This window comes from Neodiprion fabricii, chromosome 2, assembly GCF_021155785.1.
Source record: "Neodiprion fabricii isolate iyNeoFabr1 chromosome 2, iyNeoFabr1.1, whole genome shotgun sequence".
Taxonomy (NCBI): Eukaryota; Metazoa; Arthropoda; class Insecta; order Hymenoptera; family Diprionidae; genus Neodiprion; species Neodiprion fabricii.
The window spans coordinates 20,206,221-20,222,936 of record NC_060240.1 but is presented as its reverse complement, the minus strand read 5'-3'; the positions used below and the strand labels follow the sequence as shown (position 1 = coordinate 20,222,936).

The 16,716-nt window shown below is 38.2% G+C and overlaps 1 protein-coding gene across 1 annotated transcript in view; it reads left to right on the top strand.

Annotated features, from left to right (window-relative positions):
* Nucleotides 1–16,194: 16,194 nt before the first annotated feature.
* LOC124175000 overlaps nucleotides 16,195–16,716 on the top strand; it is a 51,714-nt gene continuing 51,192 nt past the window's right edge. The window contains exon 1 of the mRNA XM_046554791.1: nucleotides 16,195–16,324. Coding sequence (XP_046410747.1) covers nucleotides 16,287–16,324 — 38 coding nt within the window. The 5' untranslated portion in view covers nucleotides 16,195–16,286. The remainder of the gene's footprint in view (nucleotides 16,325–16,716) is intronic.

The following is a 16,716-nucleotide window of genomic DNA, read 5'->3' as shown; positions in this document are numbered from 1 at the left end:
GTTATTAAGTCAAATCTTGGATGTGATGTTACTCGTTCTGTGGTTGTTGCTAGACTGACTTCCGTGATTGACAATTTCGAGATCCTTAGAGAAGAAGGCGTTGACGCTCACTTCATGATTCGAATAGTATGAGACCGATGATTGGTCAAGCGGACCGGAAACCCCAAGAAGGAAGTCCAGAGATCGCCAATCACGGAAGAGTGGTAATTTAAATTGCCAGATGGCAAATCTGGTGAACATGCCAAGAACATAAAAAATGTGCGTAGATGCACTCTATAATAAAACTATATTGCTGACAGCTGGCACACAGACCAAAAAGTGGAAGTTGTTGGATAGAGGGTGCCAGCTTATCAGACGAAGGTTTTATGGCCTTCGTTTATGGCGGTCAGGTACGAAAGCATGTTTCGCATCTGACCGTCCATCGGGTGAACATTTGGATATACACAGAAATCATTGAAAGACCTTACAAACTATATTATGCTAACTATAGTCTATTTAGTCTAAATGCTGCTCAGTACGCAACAGATTCACCTTCTCGTACCTCAAAGGATGCACTTGTTAAATGCAAGGTTATTTTTCGAGCACCTGCATGGCTCCTAATCGCATTTTATTCAAATGTTTAACACTTTTCAAACAGAAAACAAAAATTTCTACGAAAGAAATACAGAAAATTGTGCACATCACAAATATATAACATTGGTACGGAAAAATCTCGTTACACGAGTACGAGATCTTCGCAAATACCCAAGATTTGTAAACATGTTACGAATTAGGCCGGTAATGATTACAGAACATTGATATATTACTGTTTAGTAAAATTTAAAATATAACAAATACGTATAATTTGTCACTTAAAAGTGCCTTGTAACATTTACGTAACAAATTATACGTAATTGATGCGTTTTTAAGCCTACTAAACCCTAATGTATCACTGTTCCATAAACGGTACAAAACCAATCCATAAGATTTGTACGAGTCTTGAGTATATATAAAAATCTCGTAATCGAGTGATGAGAATTTTACATATCAATCTTATATAAATGATATATGCATAGTTTTCTGTAACTGTTGCATCACGAAAAAATGTATCAAACATTTCAACAATGATACATCAACATTACGTCATATAGTGGGAAGTGAAAAAGATGTCATCGCTGATACGTAAGATTTCCATCTTTCCTATCCATCACAAAGATGTAACTAAGAGATGGAACAAGTATATCAAGTTCACGTGAAAGATGGAAAATTTACGAGACTATGATGACAATTATATTATGTAGTCGTTACATCGATTGTGATGTAAAAATTCTGTAAATGATCTCAGATGTGTTTGCTGGGCACCTAATGCTTGAACTGAGAAAAGCTGTTATCTCTATGGTGAGCCGGTCGGTCAGCATTACATTACTGATGAAATACCTACACACACCTGATAAGATAGGATTGGTATCACTTATCAATGCCGATAAACCAGACACCCCTTACCGATAAAGATGAACTGCGACTGATGGCGTCATCTATGCTAATGTTTTTACCGCTAACGATTCCGTCGGTAAAATGTCTGACATCCAACGGCAAAAATTTAAAATGGCTGCTCGTCCGACAACGCAAAAATCTCATTATCGAACTGTCTGTCGCTAAAATGGAACAAAAATACAGGCAGCGCAATCTATGATAACGCTCCCGACGGTAACACCATCGTAAGTCTTACCCGTCGCGAGGTAACATACCGACTGTCGGTAAGGTAGGAATCAGGGGCTAGTCTGCTACTACACTGCCATTTTGTGATCCAGCACCCGCCTATTATATCTGCTATCATCATCTATATTTGCCTCATTATCAGTCACGCAGTTTTCACTTGACATCCTGTTATTAGGTTTCACTTTACTGTTTAGGAAATCGGATGCGTATGCCGGGTTATATTTTACATCATTGTCGAATATGTGATGCTTCCTAACCACCGAAACAATTTTATTCATTAAGAGTCATTGAAGTCCTTTTTGAGTTTGTTTTAAGATTTGCATTTTCTGCACGTTGATTTTCGGATACATTAGTCGTTATGATGACTTCAGACTGCTCATTGAGCTCTTCGTGTTTTTCAGGTACAGCATTCTCATGATAGAGAGATGTAACAAAATTTGACACGAGTCTCTTTGCAGAAGCACGGCAAAGCCGTTTTATCTCGTCAATTCCTGATGGATCTAGATTCATTGTTTGAAAATAGTACTCATACATTTGGATGAATTTTCATTAACTCCATCTGAATCAGGAATTTTATGAAGATTCATATGTTTCTTTTCGACTTCTACTTAAAAGTTTTACATTTTTTTTTCAAGCTTATTGACACATTCGTAGATCACTTGTTTTTCTTTCAAAGAGAGGCAATATTTTTCTCTGTCACGTTAAGATTTTTTCACAGTAATAAACGTTTTTATGTCGAATTTTTCTACGTGAGCGTTGGAACCCAGAAGTAGTTTTTTTCAGATCTTCGTTTATTGTTCTGGATTTGGTGTTTTTAGACATTTTAGTGTCGTGAAACCAACTCTTCTCCATGTATTTATAGAGTTCGTCGCACAAGGTTTAATGCGCTACAAAAGCGACATGGTCTAAAGCCAGTCAGTTGGTGTAAGTAGCACATACACAACGTGGCGGTAGCTCGCTGATATAACGACAGTTATGATGGGGCAACTGACGACAGTTTAAATCTGCTTCCGACTCCTTTCGACGAGCAACGTAACACCAACCATCAACGAACAGCAGAAATGATATGAATACGGGGTGACGTACAGCTCGTCAGCAAAACCGAAGCATAACGCCCGATTGACTCACCGTAGTAAACTTGGATCCGCGCCAAGCTGAAGCGGCAGGTAACTTCAGTTTTCGTATAAAGCAGTAGAAGAGCGACTTCAGATCAAAGCGATTTTAATACTTAGTGAAGTGAAAGATTATTCGTATAGTCAAAGGTTCATATCAAAGCCATGTAGCACTCAGAAGAAAATTTAACAAATAATTACCCTCACCCAGATCACTAGTTGACATCGTAAAGCGTTGATAGGAATAAAATCCGAGATTAAGTCTCTGTATCATATCAATTTTTTTTCTTGTATTATTACAACAGATATGACAGGTTTTGTTAACACTTTGCCGTCCGGCGACACCACAGTGGTGACGTGCGCAAACTGGTGGCCAACGGCCGGCGACAACACAGTGGTGACGTGCGCCAAATGGTGGCCAACGGCCGGCGAAAACACAGTGGTGTTGTGAGCACAGTATCGCTCGGGGTCGGTGACAACACTTTAGTGTCTGTAGCTTTCTGCTGGTGTTTTGTTGCGGTAACAATAAGTTACACAAGTGATCAAACTTTTTATTTGTATAAGTTCTTGTGCCCTTTTATAATGGCAGACGAAAGAGACGATACAAATATTTACGACGAATGAGCGGACGATTTGTCTGACGTTCCGGACGACTTGGTCGATTGGGAAGACATTAAAAATCAAAAAAGTGAGAGTGAAGCAGAATCGTCGGACGGTAGTGAGATACTTACAAGTAGAATTCGGCGAACGCTACGGTTGTCAACTGATTCGAATGAGTCAGACGAAAAAGACAGTACACAATGGTCAGAGTTTGATTTGCCGAGGACCAATAATGAATTCGAAGGATTTCCGGGTCCAAATATATTTCCCAAAGATACACAAAGCGTCAAGGATATCACAGAATTATATATTGGGAACGATTTATTTGAATACATTTGCAATGAAACCAACAAGTACCACCGTCAAAATTGCGATAAAAGGAAACCGGATAAAAAAAATGCCAAATTTGTGGATGTTACGGCACTCGAACTGAGAAAATGGTTTGGGCTTACTATCCTTATGGGTATCGTAAAAAAAGCAAGGATCGATGATTATTGGTCAACAAATCCGTTATTAGACACGCCGATATTTCGCAAAACGATGTCTCGCAACCGATTCAGACAAATATTATCATTTTTACATTTTTCTGACAACAACAATAAACCAAATAATCCCGACCGGCTTTGCAAAGTGCAATTTATAATTGATTACTTTTCCAAAAAATTTAAAGAAAATTTTAATCCAAGGCAAAACATTTCAATCGATGAAGGAATGATACCATGGCGTGGACGATTGAATTTTAATGTTTATAATCCGTCGAAAATTACGAAATATGGCATACTTATTCGGATGATGTGTGATTCAGTTACGGGATACATTTCTTCATTCAAAATATATTCCGGCGTTAGACAGCCATTAGGAAAAACAGTAATGTAACTATTGACATCTTGCTATGGAAAGTGGCATCATCTTTACATGGATAATTACTATAATAGTGTGGAACTTACAGAGAAATTGCTTGAAAAAAAAATACGAGTTTGTGGAACTATAAGGAAAAATAGAGGATTTCCGGAAAAATTAAAGCGCGCAAATCTCAATGTGTTTGAAGCTTGTCATCAACGGAAAGGTGAAGTACTTGCACAGGTATGGAGAGCTTCGAAAACTAAAACAATACGAATGATCTCTACAATACACAATGCCACTTTGGTTAACACGCAAAGAATATGTAAAAAGACTAATTGCACAATAAAAAAACCCGAAAGTGTATTAGATTATAACAAATACATGAAAGGAGTGGATCGGGCCGACCAATATTTGAGCTATTATCCAATCTACAGAAAATCTATAAAATGGTCAAAAAAAGTGTACATGTACTTTTTTAATTGCGCATTATTTAATGCGTTCCGTACATTTCAATACTTCAATAGAGAACAGAAGAGTCTTCGGTTTCACGATTTTTTATTGAAAGTGTGCGATTCGTGGATAAAAGGCCATGAACCTGCTGTTGAGCAAAACTTCGAGGTTGCCACTACATCGCGTGCGTCTCATTATGATCCGATTGACAGACTTTCCGGTCAAGTAAAGCAACACCAACTAGTCCTTATTTCCGAAACGAACAAACGAAAACGAAGACGCTGCCACGTATGTTCCAAAAACAAAAAAAGAAAAACAACAAACTTAATGTGCAAGTCTTGTGGAGTTGCCTTACATCTCGGAGACTGTTTTGCTGCGTACCATACGAAAGATAAATACTAAGTATCAAAGAAAATGCAAATAAACAAATATATAAAAGAAACAAAATTTATATTTATTTACATATTTATATCTTCGAAATTTCATGAAAGTAGGGGAACAGGGTTGAGAACTTATGAGAACTAACGACGAGATTAGTAAAACTTAACAATTTATAATCTCCCGATAATGTCAAGAACGGCCGGCGACAAGTCAAGTGATTCGAATAAGCGCTGCCGGCGCCAAGCGAATAAATATTTACGAATCGTGCGGACGGCAAAGTGTTAACTTGGACTAATGTATTTATTTATCATTAAAAATCTCGCTTCACCAATCACTTATTGCTTACCTATTTAATCGATTCAAAACACCAGTTCGAAGCCACTCAAAGTGATTGAGATTAGAGAGTTACAGTTTCCGAGAATCACTCATTTTATGCAATATTAGCACTTGGGGTGTCCGCGTCTGAAATTATTAGAGAGTGTTTCCAAGTCTAGTGGACAGCCACGGCTGAAAAACACTTGGTTTGAGAATAGAAAATTGTATTTTAGGCAATTGAAGGTTCGGAATCGGTTCCCAAGTTTATTTTAAGGAGCGGTTTCGACAGGAATAAGCCCTTGTATAAGTTCGCATAGAAGTGTGACCATGTATCTGCGGCGTGCAAATGTCCAAGTCTGAGAACAGTAGCATCGGTGACTAAAAACACACAAGTCTGTGAAAATTATGACTTTAGTAGAAATAAGCCGAGTCCACAAAAAGTTTTAGCTGTGTAGCTCAGTTTTTTTCGATTGACACACCCAAGAGCGCTCTTTCTGGCTTCAAAAAAAGTCGAACAATTTCATTTTGGTAAATATTAGCGACAAAACAGCTCAAAATAACGAGAAATTACGTGCAGCTCTCCAATTTTGCTTATGTTGCAATATATCAACTCTCAAGTTATGTCTCATTTGGCTAAATACACTTCTTCCCTTTTTCTTCTACAATATTTCCTTTACATCTTCTCGTTGTACTTTTCCCGTCATTCACAATAATTTAATTATATAATCAATCATTCAACTCCTCGATAAAATTTCCCCGTTAATCTCCCTTACCCTTTGTACGTGCACGTAGTCGACAGGTTACGAGCGTAAAATTGGCCGTAATGACATTACGGCTGCATGTGGATGCGGTCATCGATAGCCACTTGTTGATAATCACAATCATCCACCCCGTAACACCTCTAAGTGTTGTGCTCACTAAGACCCTGGTGAAGTACGGGAATTTTAGAAGATAGGCGTGATTATTCGCGATCGCTCGATTCTTATTGCCTTTAGGATCACGAAACATTTCAATTTTTCAAATCGATAATGTTGATGTTTATCATCGCGGAACGCTCGTTGGCAGACGTATTGGCCGGTGTTTCATACTTCTGCATTAGCATGGTAATATTCTCCAGATGCGGTGCCTAGGTGTTTCACGGGGGAATCTCGTTCGCCGCGGTTTTCCTTCCGGTAGAGCTCCACATGGGTTCTTTCTCTGTAACTTCATGACCGTAACCGTCCGTGGTGACAGCCTTACACTCATTGCTATCTTTCTTCGAAATTGCTGCGCTGTTTATTGTTGGGTTACCTCGCTGACATTGCCACTAATTTCCCGTTCGGTTTTGCAATGCATGGTCATTCTAAATATTAGTTTAAATACAGTGTTGCAATGTTACCCTCGTATTATTACTGTAAACTTGCAAGATATTTTTCTGAGGGAGAACTTAACAGAATTGACACAACACTGCTATGAGGTAACTGTAACAATACCAATCTTGCAGAGCGATTTTGCTGTTACCTAATGGCAGCATAACGTGCTGTACAAGACGGTATTTGAGTGATTGTTCGGTACTCTACGTACTCTAACTATTACCACGATTCCTCATCTGATATTACCATGCTTTAATTAGGATAACACTTTGACATTTATCTTAGAATGATTCTTCAATACCACATTCTACTGTAAAGTGTTCGACTTCCTGAACCGGTGGCGGACATCAATTACAGAAAAACTAGTACATCGAAGCATCGACACAGGCGAGGTAACGTAGGCAGTGACGGCGACACATTAAGGGCGTTGCCTATGCCTCGAAGAGCGCGCGCAAACAGAGACTCACGATTTTCCTTCTCATTTCCTCATTTTTCAAGATAATTAGGTTCTTAGGGGGTCATTTTGAAGGTAAAGGATAGATCTGTGTCGCCTTTTTTGCCGAATTTTCGATTTCGCTTTCAGATTTGCGTAAAACGTACTTGAAAGTACGTTATGTTTGAAGTGAAACACAGCGAACAGTGAATTTTTTTTCGCAATTCGGCGAAAAAGACGACACAGATCTATTCTTTATCTTCAAAATGACTCCCTAAGAACCTAAGTATCTTCAAAAATGAGGAAATGAGAAGGAAAATCACGAAGCATGAAACAGCAAATTTTTCGCGCAAAAGGCGGGCGGCTGCTAGCGCCACGACTGCGTTGGCCGGCGACCATGCGAATTACAGGCGAGGAGAGTAGACTCAACACCCCCCACTACAATTCCCCTCCTTCGAATCCTCGTCACTCGGCACGTGGATAGTGTTCCGCGCTTTTATTTTTGCCTGTGTTTTTCTACAGTGTTTTTTATTATTTCGAATCAGTATTTAATCCCGCGATGGCTAAGAAGAGAGGGAATGTGTCTTTGAAGAAGAAGAAACGACCCGGCATAAATATTTTGGCTAAATTTCAGGAAAAAAGGAGGTAAATCGAATTATTTATATGATTGATGGTGCACCCTCTCTGACTTCGAGATTCAATCACTTGAGTACGAACAATCGCAGGGCTTTAATTTAAGAAGGTACTCTCTAGAGCCGATAGTGCTGTTCATAATAGCAGTATACATTCATTCTCTAGTTTTTTTATACATACGAAAATATAAACTAAAATGCATTGTGACGTGTGGTACTAGCCCGGTTTGCATTAGTCGCTAAAATATGTCATTAATTTGTTACGTGTTCAGGTTAAATGATCGAAATCGATATTCGGCAATTAGCATGAGTGTTTACACTTTGTCGATCATAAGGAATATTCTTATCACTTATTGTGACTACCTAAGTATCCAAGGTAAAATTACAATGTACCTGACAGAATTTTCCATACAACGTAAATACGGCGCATACGTATTAGGCCACTAAAATACGCGCGTTTTGTTTTTTGAAATAAACTTGACGTAATTCTGGGGTAATCACACATGCACACATTACTTACAAATCAGCCACCTACAAAACTGTCATCAAATCAGATACTACTGCGAAGTATAATTTATTTAGAAACTAATAATGATTTTGATATACTATAACTAATGATGACAAAAAAAAAAAAAAAAATTGAAGTCAAAATTGAAATTCAAAAAAAAAAAAAAATTTTGATAAAAAAAAAATTGGAGTACGTGGTACTTGGCGGGCCCATGTTTATATTGCCATTACAACATTGATATAACTCGACTTGTATTTTCTTGTGCTTGTTTTAAAAAAGCCCGCCTTTTACCACTATCTCCGATTTTTTTTATTTCAATAAAAATTATTTTTTTTTTCAATTTCAATTTTGATTTCAATTTTTTTTTTTTTTCGTCTTTATATTACTTATAGTATATCAAAATCATCATTAGCTTCTAAATAAATTATACTTAGCAGCAGTATCTAATTTGTTGACAGTTTTGTAGGTGGCTGTTATGTGGGTGGCTGTCACATTAATATACTTGGCGAAAGGTTTTTGCACCAGAGGTGCTTTTTGGGAATATCAGTACCTTTTGTGGGATTTCGCTTGAACATTTAAAAATTTTGCTCGCTCGCTGCGCTCGCTCGATAGATTTTTGGGATACAGAATTAATATTTGAGACGACAATAATCGGTGGAAAAGCCAAGTTAGAGCTTTCTCATTATTACATGTATCAGGTCGAAGGTCTTCTACACATTACGAATAGGAAGTGGTGCTATTTTATAGTTTGGACGCCAAAGGGATTGATTTTTGATAAAATAAAACGTGACGATAAATTCTGGACCGAAAAAATGGAGAATAAATGAGCAGATTTCTTTTACTTTTGTTTGTAACCCGAGATCGTAGATTCTAGACGCGCCCGACAACGCTCAATCCGCGAACCCCCTCAAATCATCGAAGCCCAGAAAAGGCCGCGCGTAAGAAACAGTAAATTCACGACCGACAGACGACGAAACACTGTAATATAAATATATGTACATATGTACATAAATATAATAGCTTTGTATATAGCTTACGTGCAATATTTCTGTGATTTATGTTTAGTTAGTTATATGTATTACTGTGCTAAAAATTTGCTAGTCATATCGTTATAATTATATATCTGATTATTCATTCCAGGAATACTTTCTGCAGTCGGACCAGACTGCGTGTATACCTATATATTATGTAAATATTCTATAGCCTATTTTTTCATTACTATCTGTGACCTGCACTCGTGACGTACTACTTTCCATAGTTTGCGCTTTCTATAGAATTCATTTAGCCATATAGTGTATACAATGCTCGATGCTTTGTTATATCAATTTTCTTTATCAAGATTACTGTCATGTTTCACTTATACTGTTTCAATTTAATTTCTATGAGATCCTTCTCATACAGATTTCGTGATTATGTTTATTAATTTTAAACGAGTTCAATTTTACTTTTACCATTTCATATTATTTTTTATCATTTTGTATTTGTTTGGTGCAAACCCGATCATGGTTGGGAGGTAGGGACGGGTTAGGCGGGTCTCTGTTTGATAGCGACCTCCACGTGGTGAGACCTGGGAGATTGATGATATTTTCGTTGTTATATCATGAATTTGCTCACAGCTATTCGTTGCATTTTCAATTTAAAATGACCTGTGACGACGTCTGGCCGGTATTCGTAAATAGTTAGGTATTATTTTCGAGACTGTATTAGGAACAGCTCTCAGCCGATCAAGCTATGCTTTGAGCTGCCTCAAGACAGTCCTGCAAATCGAACCTGACTATGAATACCGGCTATTAGACTCTTACCAGTCACGTGATCGCATTGCGTAGAAATACGGACGCCGGTGAATATAATTTTCGTTGAAATATGAAGAATGTATATCTATATCAACATACGTATAAGGAATTCTACGTCACGTCAATCAAAAAATGGCCTCGTATTTTTTCAATCTATTCATACTTTTTTTCACATGAAATAAAGGTAAAAAGAATCGACACGCATTTTGGTGTTCGTCCGAATTATGTTTGTTTTCGAAAGTTACAAGATAATCATTCAATTTTGATGCAAAAGGAGCTCGCATATATCCGGTTCTATTCGACGTAAAGACATCATTTACAGTGCGTTCGGAAGGTGAACGAATAAGCTTTCATAAAAAAATGCAATGTTGAACATTATTGAAAATCCCAATTTTTATAAACAATTCAAATGTTTGTTGATTTTTACCTCATTAATGACAAGTTTTTGAATTATAAAAAAAATAGTTTCGGGTTCCTTATTAAATTCTGTATTACTAGTAAATTTTTCAAGTGGAATCTGAAAGGAGTCTACTTTTTTTTCTATTATTCATCAGGTGCTGCGTCGTGCCGAGCGCGATACACTGGGCTGTTTAAAAGTATTTGAAACCGAATGCCCGTGAGGGGTGGAAGAGGCTAGCCCGCGTCACCCGCCCCACTCCGGCGACAGCTCGGTTGCTCCGTCTCACTTGTTTCTTTACCCTCTCTCTCGCCACGGTTAACGCGGGAAGCGGAGTAGCCCGCGCTTTCTAGCTAGGCAACGCCCTTAACGGTCGCGCATAGTGACACGAGACACGCCAGCAGGCGAAGAGCTGTCATTAACCTGTTCGCTACGACGATACCGCCAGGTTAAAATTTTGAAAACGACACTTCGTGAACTGGTCATCCTTTCTTCTTCCACATTCCTTGCGTTCAGTCGGCGAAGCTTATGAACCTAAGTTCTGCGAATCTCGATTGTAAACCATGTGGCCTGTGTGCAAGTTGAAATTGAAGATGTCAAGTCAGGTGTAAAAATTATATATACTTCATAGCAGTACACAAATGTAAGCTCGCTTGCGGAATAGCGGATGGAATGTTGTATGCAGATTGTTGGTGCGAGACCATTGCACACTGAGATAGTAACTGTTGCAACGTTAAGCTGCTGTTACCCTCAGTTGCGGACTTACAGATGATATTTTGGCGCAATTCCCTAATTATCCTGACTTTTGAACAACAGCAGAATCTACTCGTTGAGCACGAGACGTAAGACGTTTCAGTGTCAATTTTGAGGCATAATTAGGTATAATACGATACGATAATAATTGAAGATTCCATTGTATGGTTGACTCGGCTTAGGGACTCGGACGAACAGGTAGAATAGCGATAATCAAAGGCAGCTAGCGATTGATAAATACATAAATAGTAAGCTTAAGTTAGTGGTAATGAACAGATCAATCAGTAGTATATTGTTGATTGAATTTACAGGTTCTGAATCAGTCAAGTAAAGCCTACAAGACTTGGCAATAACTGACTAGGATTTATTCTATATGTTAACAGCAATTAATAAATCTAACCGTAGCAGTTCGTGGGAATTCTCGAGAAAATGAAGTCAAACCATAGCTTTTACCAAAAGATGATAGTTAGCAAAGAAAATTAGATGCAGGACGGTATAAACGATATAATTTTACGTCCCAACCGATAATTACGGTGATACTCTCTGTGTACCATAACTTACCGACGTGCAATTACCATAGGAGAGTGTCACATGCTCATACCATAGCTTTAAAATCCATATCGAGATCCAGATACAGTTACCATCTCTGTGAGAAATGATCCAGCACCGACAATCTGCATATAACATATCGTCTGTTATTTTGCAACCGAGATTACATTTGTGTGATGCTGTGCAATATATTTAATTTTTATTCTTAAGGGGGTAGTCTGCTTTAGAGGCTTCGAAAAATCGATTTTTTTCTTTTGCATAAATGTCTTCCTAAACTATCTAAGGATGTGTCCCTTAAATTTCAGAAGCAAATTCAAAATATTTTCGGAGTTACAGAAGAAATAGTGAGCAAGCGTCGAGCAGCTATACGAGCGGTTTTTTCAAGTTTTCAACCAGTTTTTCGAAGAGTCTGAACCAGTTTTTTGAAGAGTCTGAAGGGCAACTCTATGGACCAGGAATCGCTGATTAGCATATTAATGCGGTAAGTTCAAGAAAATTACGATTTTTTATGTACGAAAACTTTAAAGCCCGTTTTCTCGAGTTTTCATTTTCACAAGTTTTAGGAAACGGTGCCGGCGATAGCAAAAACAATATATGTCCGATCGAAAAAAATCAAAGTGATCTAGCTTCAGTATTAAATTATCTTCTATTTGAACTAAAAAAGTTGGACAAAAGTATTATTTTAATTACTTGTCTTGCAACTTGAAGTGAATTTTTTTTTTCAACAAAGTGAATTTTTTTTTCAAGCTTCGAAAAAATTTGGAATTTCATCATTTCTTCGGTATTTTTTTAGTTCATATAGAAAAGGAACTTGAAAAAACTAAAAAAAAATTTGGTTCGACTGTTTCAGATGCATCGCACGACCCCCACCACCGGCACCGATTTAAAAGTGCAGACTCCAGGCGCCCGGAAAAACTGTTATAACTTTTAAAAATTTCAATATTTTTTAATAATAAAAATTGTTCCTTAAAGCTTAAATATCATACACTATCATCTCAAAATTTCGTTTTACCGCAATCATTTCCTTCCCTTTCAAAAAAATTGCTGAAAAAACGCGTTTTTTCGGCTTCTAAAGCAGACTACCCCCTTAACTCTATATCATTAACTTCAACTCACACATAGACTGCACGGTATACAATGGAAATTCGCAGAACTCAGGTTCATAAAACTCGCTGATTGCCCGCAATGAACATGACAAAAGAAAGGATGAATAGTTCATAAAGTGTCATTTTCAGAACTAAAAAATGCATTCTTGCAACCAAGTATCCTGTTAGCACTGCACTGATTGGCCTCCTCAAAACCGATTGTCATGTATTGACGTAACTCAATACTAATCAGGAGTCTTTCATAAAACTCCCACTATTGAAGATCTTTTTCAAACAAGACTGATGCAATGAAGAATCACTTTATACGCCAGAGAAAACAGAATCAAATCAAAGGCAGGACCAATCAAGACTTCGGACAATTCGGAGCACTTCGAAATTACCAGCAGTGCAAATTATTCTAAATCATAGACTGCGCATATTCAGAAACTCCGAACTTTAATACAACCAAATAAGTAAATAACACCATTGTAAAGCAAAACCTCAAATATCGATTACAAGAACACCTTATTGTTAATAAATGTGTATTTAAATTAAAATGTTGTGTACATAGAATGATTTTAATCGTACATAGTGATTATTTGCATGACCCACAACAACATAATTCTAGATTGAGACAGGCTGAACGAAGAATCGATACGAGCAGATCATCGAAGTTCGTGAACCTAAATACCACAAGATTTGTAAATCGAGCTTACATAAAACATCACGCAGTAAATGAAAGATTTCTCGCGACCTTCACCCCAGAACGCAACAATAATACGAAAATCTACTGAAAATCACACGTTACTGGGCGACATGATTTTACCCAATTTTTCAAGGGCAACGCTACGGTAATTATTGATCTATTGATTTCGAGCAAGAGAGTACAACCTTTATTAAAAACCGGTAGTTGTTGAAATTGATAATAGCTTGGAATAGTAGTGACAAAGAATTATACAGAATTCTTGGTAGATGTCAACTGCCGGAAACATTGAAGTCAATCGTTAAGTCACAAGAATCTGTAGCTTAGACGAGAGAATATCAAATAAAGTAAATTGCGGGGGCCAATTTAAAAGGTAATTTTCGATACATAGTCGATCTAATAATTTTCGATACTCAAAAATTCAAGAGATTACTCGTTGAGAAATTCTTAAACATAATTTGTTTGAGAGATGACAAAACTATCAGAAATTTTGAGAGCTTTACTACGACAAAATCAAATATCATAAACGAGACTTTAATTGATGAGGAGATATTATATTGCAAAGAAATATGAATAATATAACAAGTCATATAATTAATACAAGATCGCCAGCAAGAAAATAGCAAAAGATCGGTAGTATTGAACGGCTTGATGAACGCCCGGATCTACTCCAAGGAAGTCGATTCACGATACAAATTCATGCACAATAGGAAATAAAATGGAATAAGCGGCACGGGAAATAAATATAATTGACACTAATAGTACAGAAAATGAAAAAAAATAAAGATACCTCAAAATACGATAAAAATCACACAAGCAGTCTAACAAGCAGAGAAAGTTACAAGCAAGTCCGAAAAACTCCCATATACGAGAAAAATAATTGTTTGACAGATACAAGAGCGCTCAACGACACAAATTCAACTAATCAAGGAAATCATGCAGTCCCACAAAGACTTAAAGTACTTTAGAGCTGTGGACCATGATTTACAATGATACTAAGCATCACACAATGCAAGTAAAAGGATAATTGAGGTACAAGAAAACAGATGATTTGAGCAACTTCGTGACGGTGCTCAGGCACACAGACACTAAATTTCAATCCAAATAAACTTAACGACAGCAAAGAAGGTCACAAAAAAAAGGTGAGTGAAAAAGGAAAAGAAATGACGCAAGAAATAAAATAACAGAAACGATAGTAATTAGGAAACGATACCCCGAAGGACAAAAAAAGTTGGAATTAAGCTGACGAAAATCTATAGAGGTAACGAGCGAGGAAGAAACGGTGTCGACTCCTGGCGGGTTGAGTATAGAGTAGACGAAGGTCGGAGTTTGGCTCGATGATGTCGCTAGTGTCGTGAGGTAATTTTTCTTCTAGATGATTAGTCGTTTGATCTCCACTACAATTGGCTCATCCCGCTCCGCGTTCGCAGCGTTTATCGGTGACGAGTACTTCATGCGTTTACTGATACTATCGATAGATGTTGCATGATGTTCGTCCTGTGACTTTTTCGTTGACACCTGTTTGTACGGCATTGCTGTTGTAGTACCTTATCAACTAGCTGGTTGCCTATTGTTACAGATCCACTGGTGAAGACATACGCAAGATATCTCTTGGCCGCAAGCTTTCCGGCTGGAGAGCGACGGCATAACGCACCTCAAAGTTGCTTCCACCAGTGGCGTCGTGTTCTGCCCACGATATGACCAAGTTCCTCGCCGATAGGAATGTTGCATCAAGTCCTCTGGATACTTTTGACCTTGATAATAACCACTGAAACGGTAGTAATAAAGAATCAGTCCGGCGACTACCCGGAAAGTTTACGGGACAGGAAGTTGTGATTACACTCCCTCCGTGACCCTGCATGCCATCTCCACGGTATCCCGGAAAACGAGTGGCTGGTTCTTCGAGAGAAATGGCCACTCGGCTGTGGAGAGAACTTTTGTATGCTCCTCATACTTCTCTGTACGCTGGCAATTGGAGTAGTAAGACAAGTTTAGGTAACCGGTAGACACGGGCCCAGGTGCTTTGTAAGGCACACCACGTCTTGCACATCAGGTAGATGAGGTCATACAGAGAATAATGCGTAATAATCAAAGTTAATGTTGGCCCTCAGTGGTCAAAAGCTTAGTCATCCTGGTACCTTATTTGTTTGGGCAAAACTGCGAAATACAGACTCTGCAAAGAAAGAATTAGTTACTAGTAGTTTATCGTCTAATTTGTATCTAGTTCGCTTGAAGTACCGCGTAGGGATGCGTTTTTCAGGAGTTTCGTCGGACGCGTACCTTTGTGACGATCCGTTCTAAAACGCCACGTTATACTGTATATGGATTGACATGGATCGTAAAGCTATGGTATGAGCATGTGACGCTCGCTTATGATAATGGCACGTCGGTAAGTTACGATGCAGAGAGGGTAATGCCGTAATTAGCGGCCGGGTCGTAACAGTACTTTACCGTTTTTATGAAGGATTTCTATACTCTTACCATTTCGGTTGGGTGCAGTTTGTAAGTGCTCTCTTACGTTTGTTCTTAATCCAACTGTCAACGATTTCAAGTGGTGTACGAGGGGTAGGTCTTCTGTGGTTTTCATTGCTAGAACGTCCTGGGCGAGTCTCAAACCAGCTTTTCCACATAACGGATTGGTTGCCGACGTTAGTAGCAGCATCAGGTGGCGATCCATTAAAGATGAGTATTGACGGAATGAATCTGTGGCCGGCTTTAAGGTGCCGCTGACCTGGATCTAAAAGTTGTAATTGATCGAAGCGCCCTCTGCGTAAGTTTCCTCGGTTCTAAACCATTCGAAGGTGGTACTCTCCACCGGGGAGTAGCGCAACACAATATTAGACAAAACGCGGTCGGTAAGAGGCCTGAATCTGAGTCGGTAACCATACCAACAGGATTGACCCGAATTTTGCATGCAAATAATGACGTCATGTGTGTAGCGACTGCATCACGACCGAACTGATTATTTTGATGGTTTTACGGTGAATATAGCAAATGGGACATTCTTTGACGAATCGGAGAGATTTAGATAAAAATCGACCGACACAATTTTGATGTAGCTTAAAATTTTTTCACGGGTTCTATATAGAAAAAATACGGATACGTATTCGAG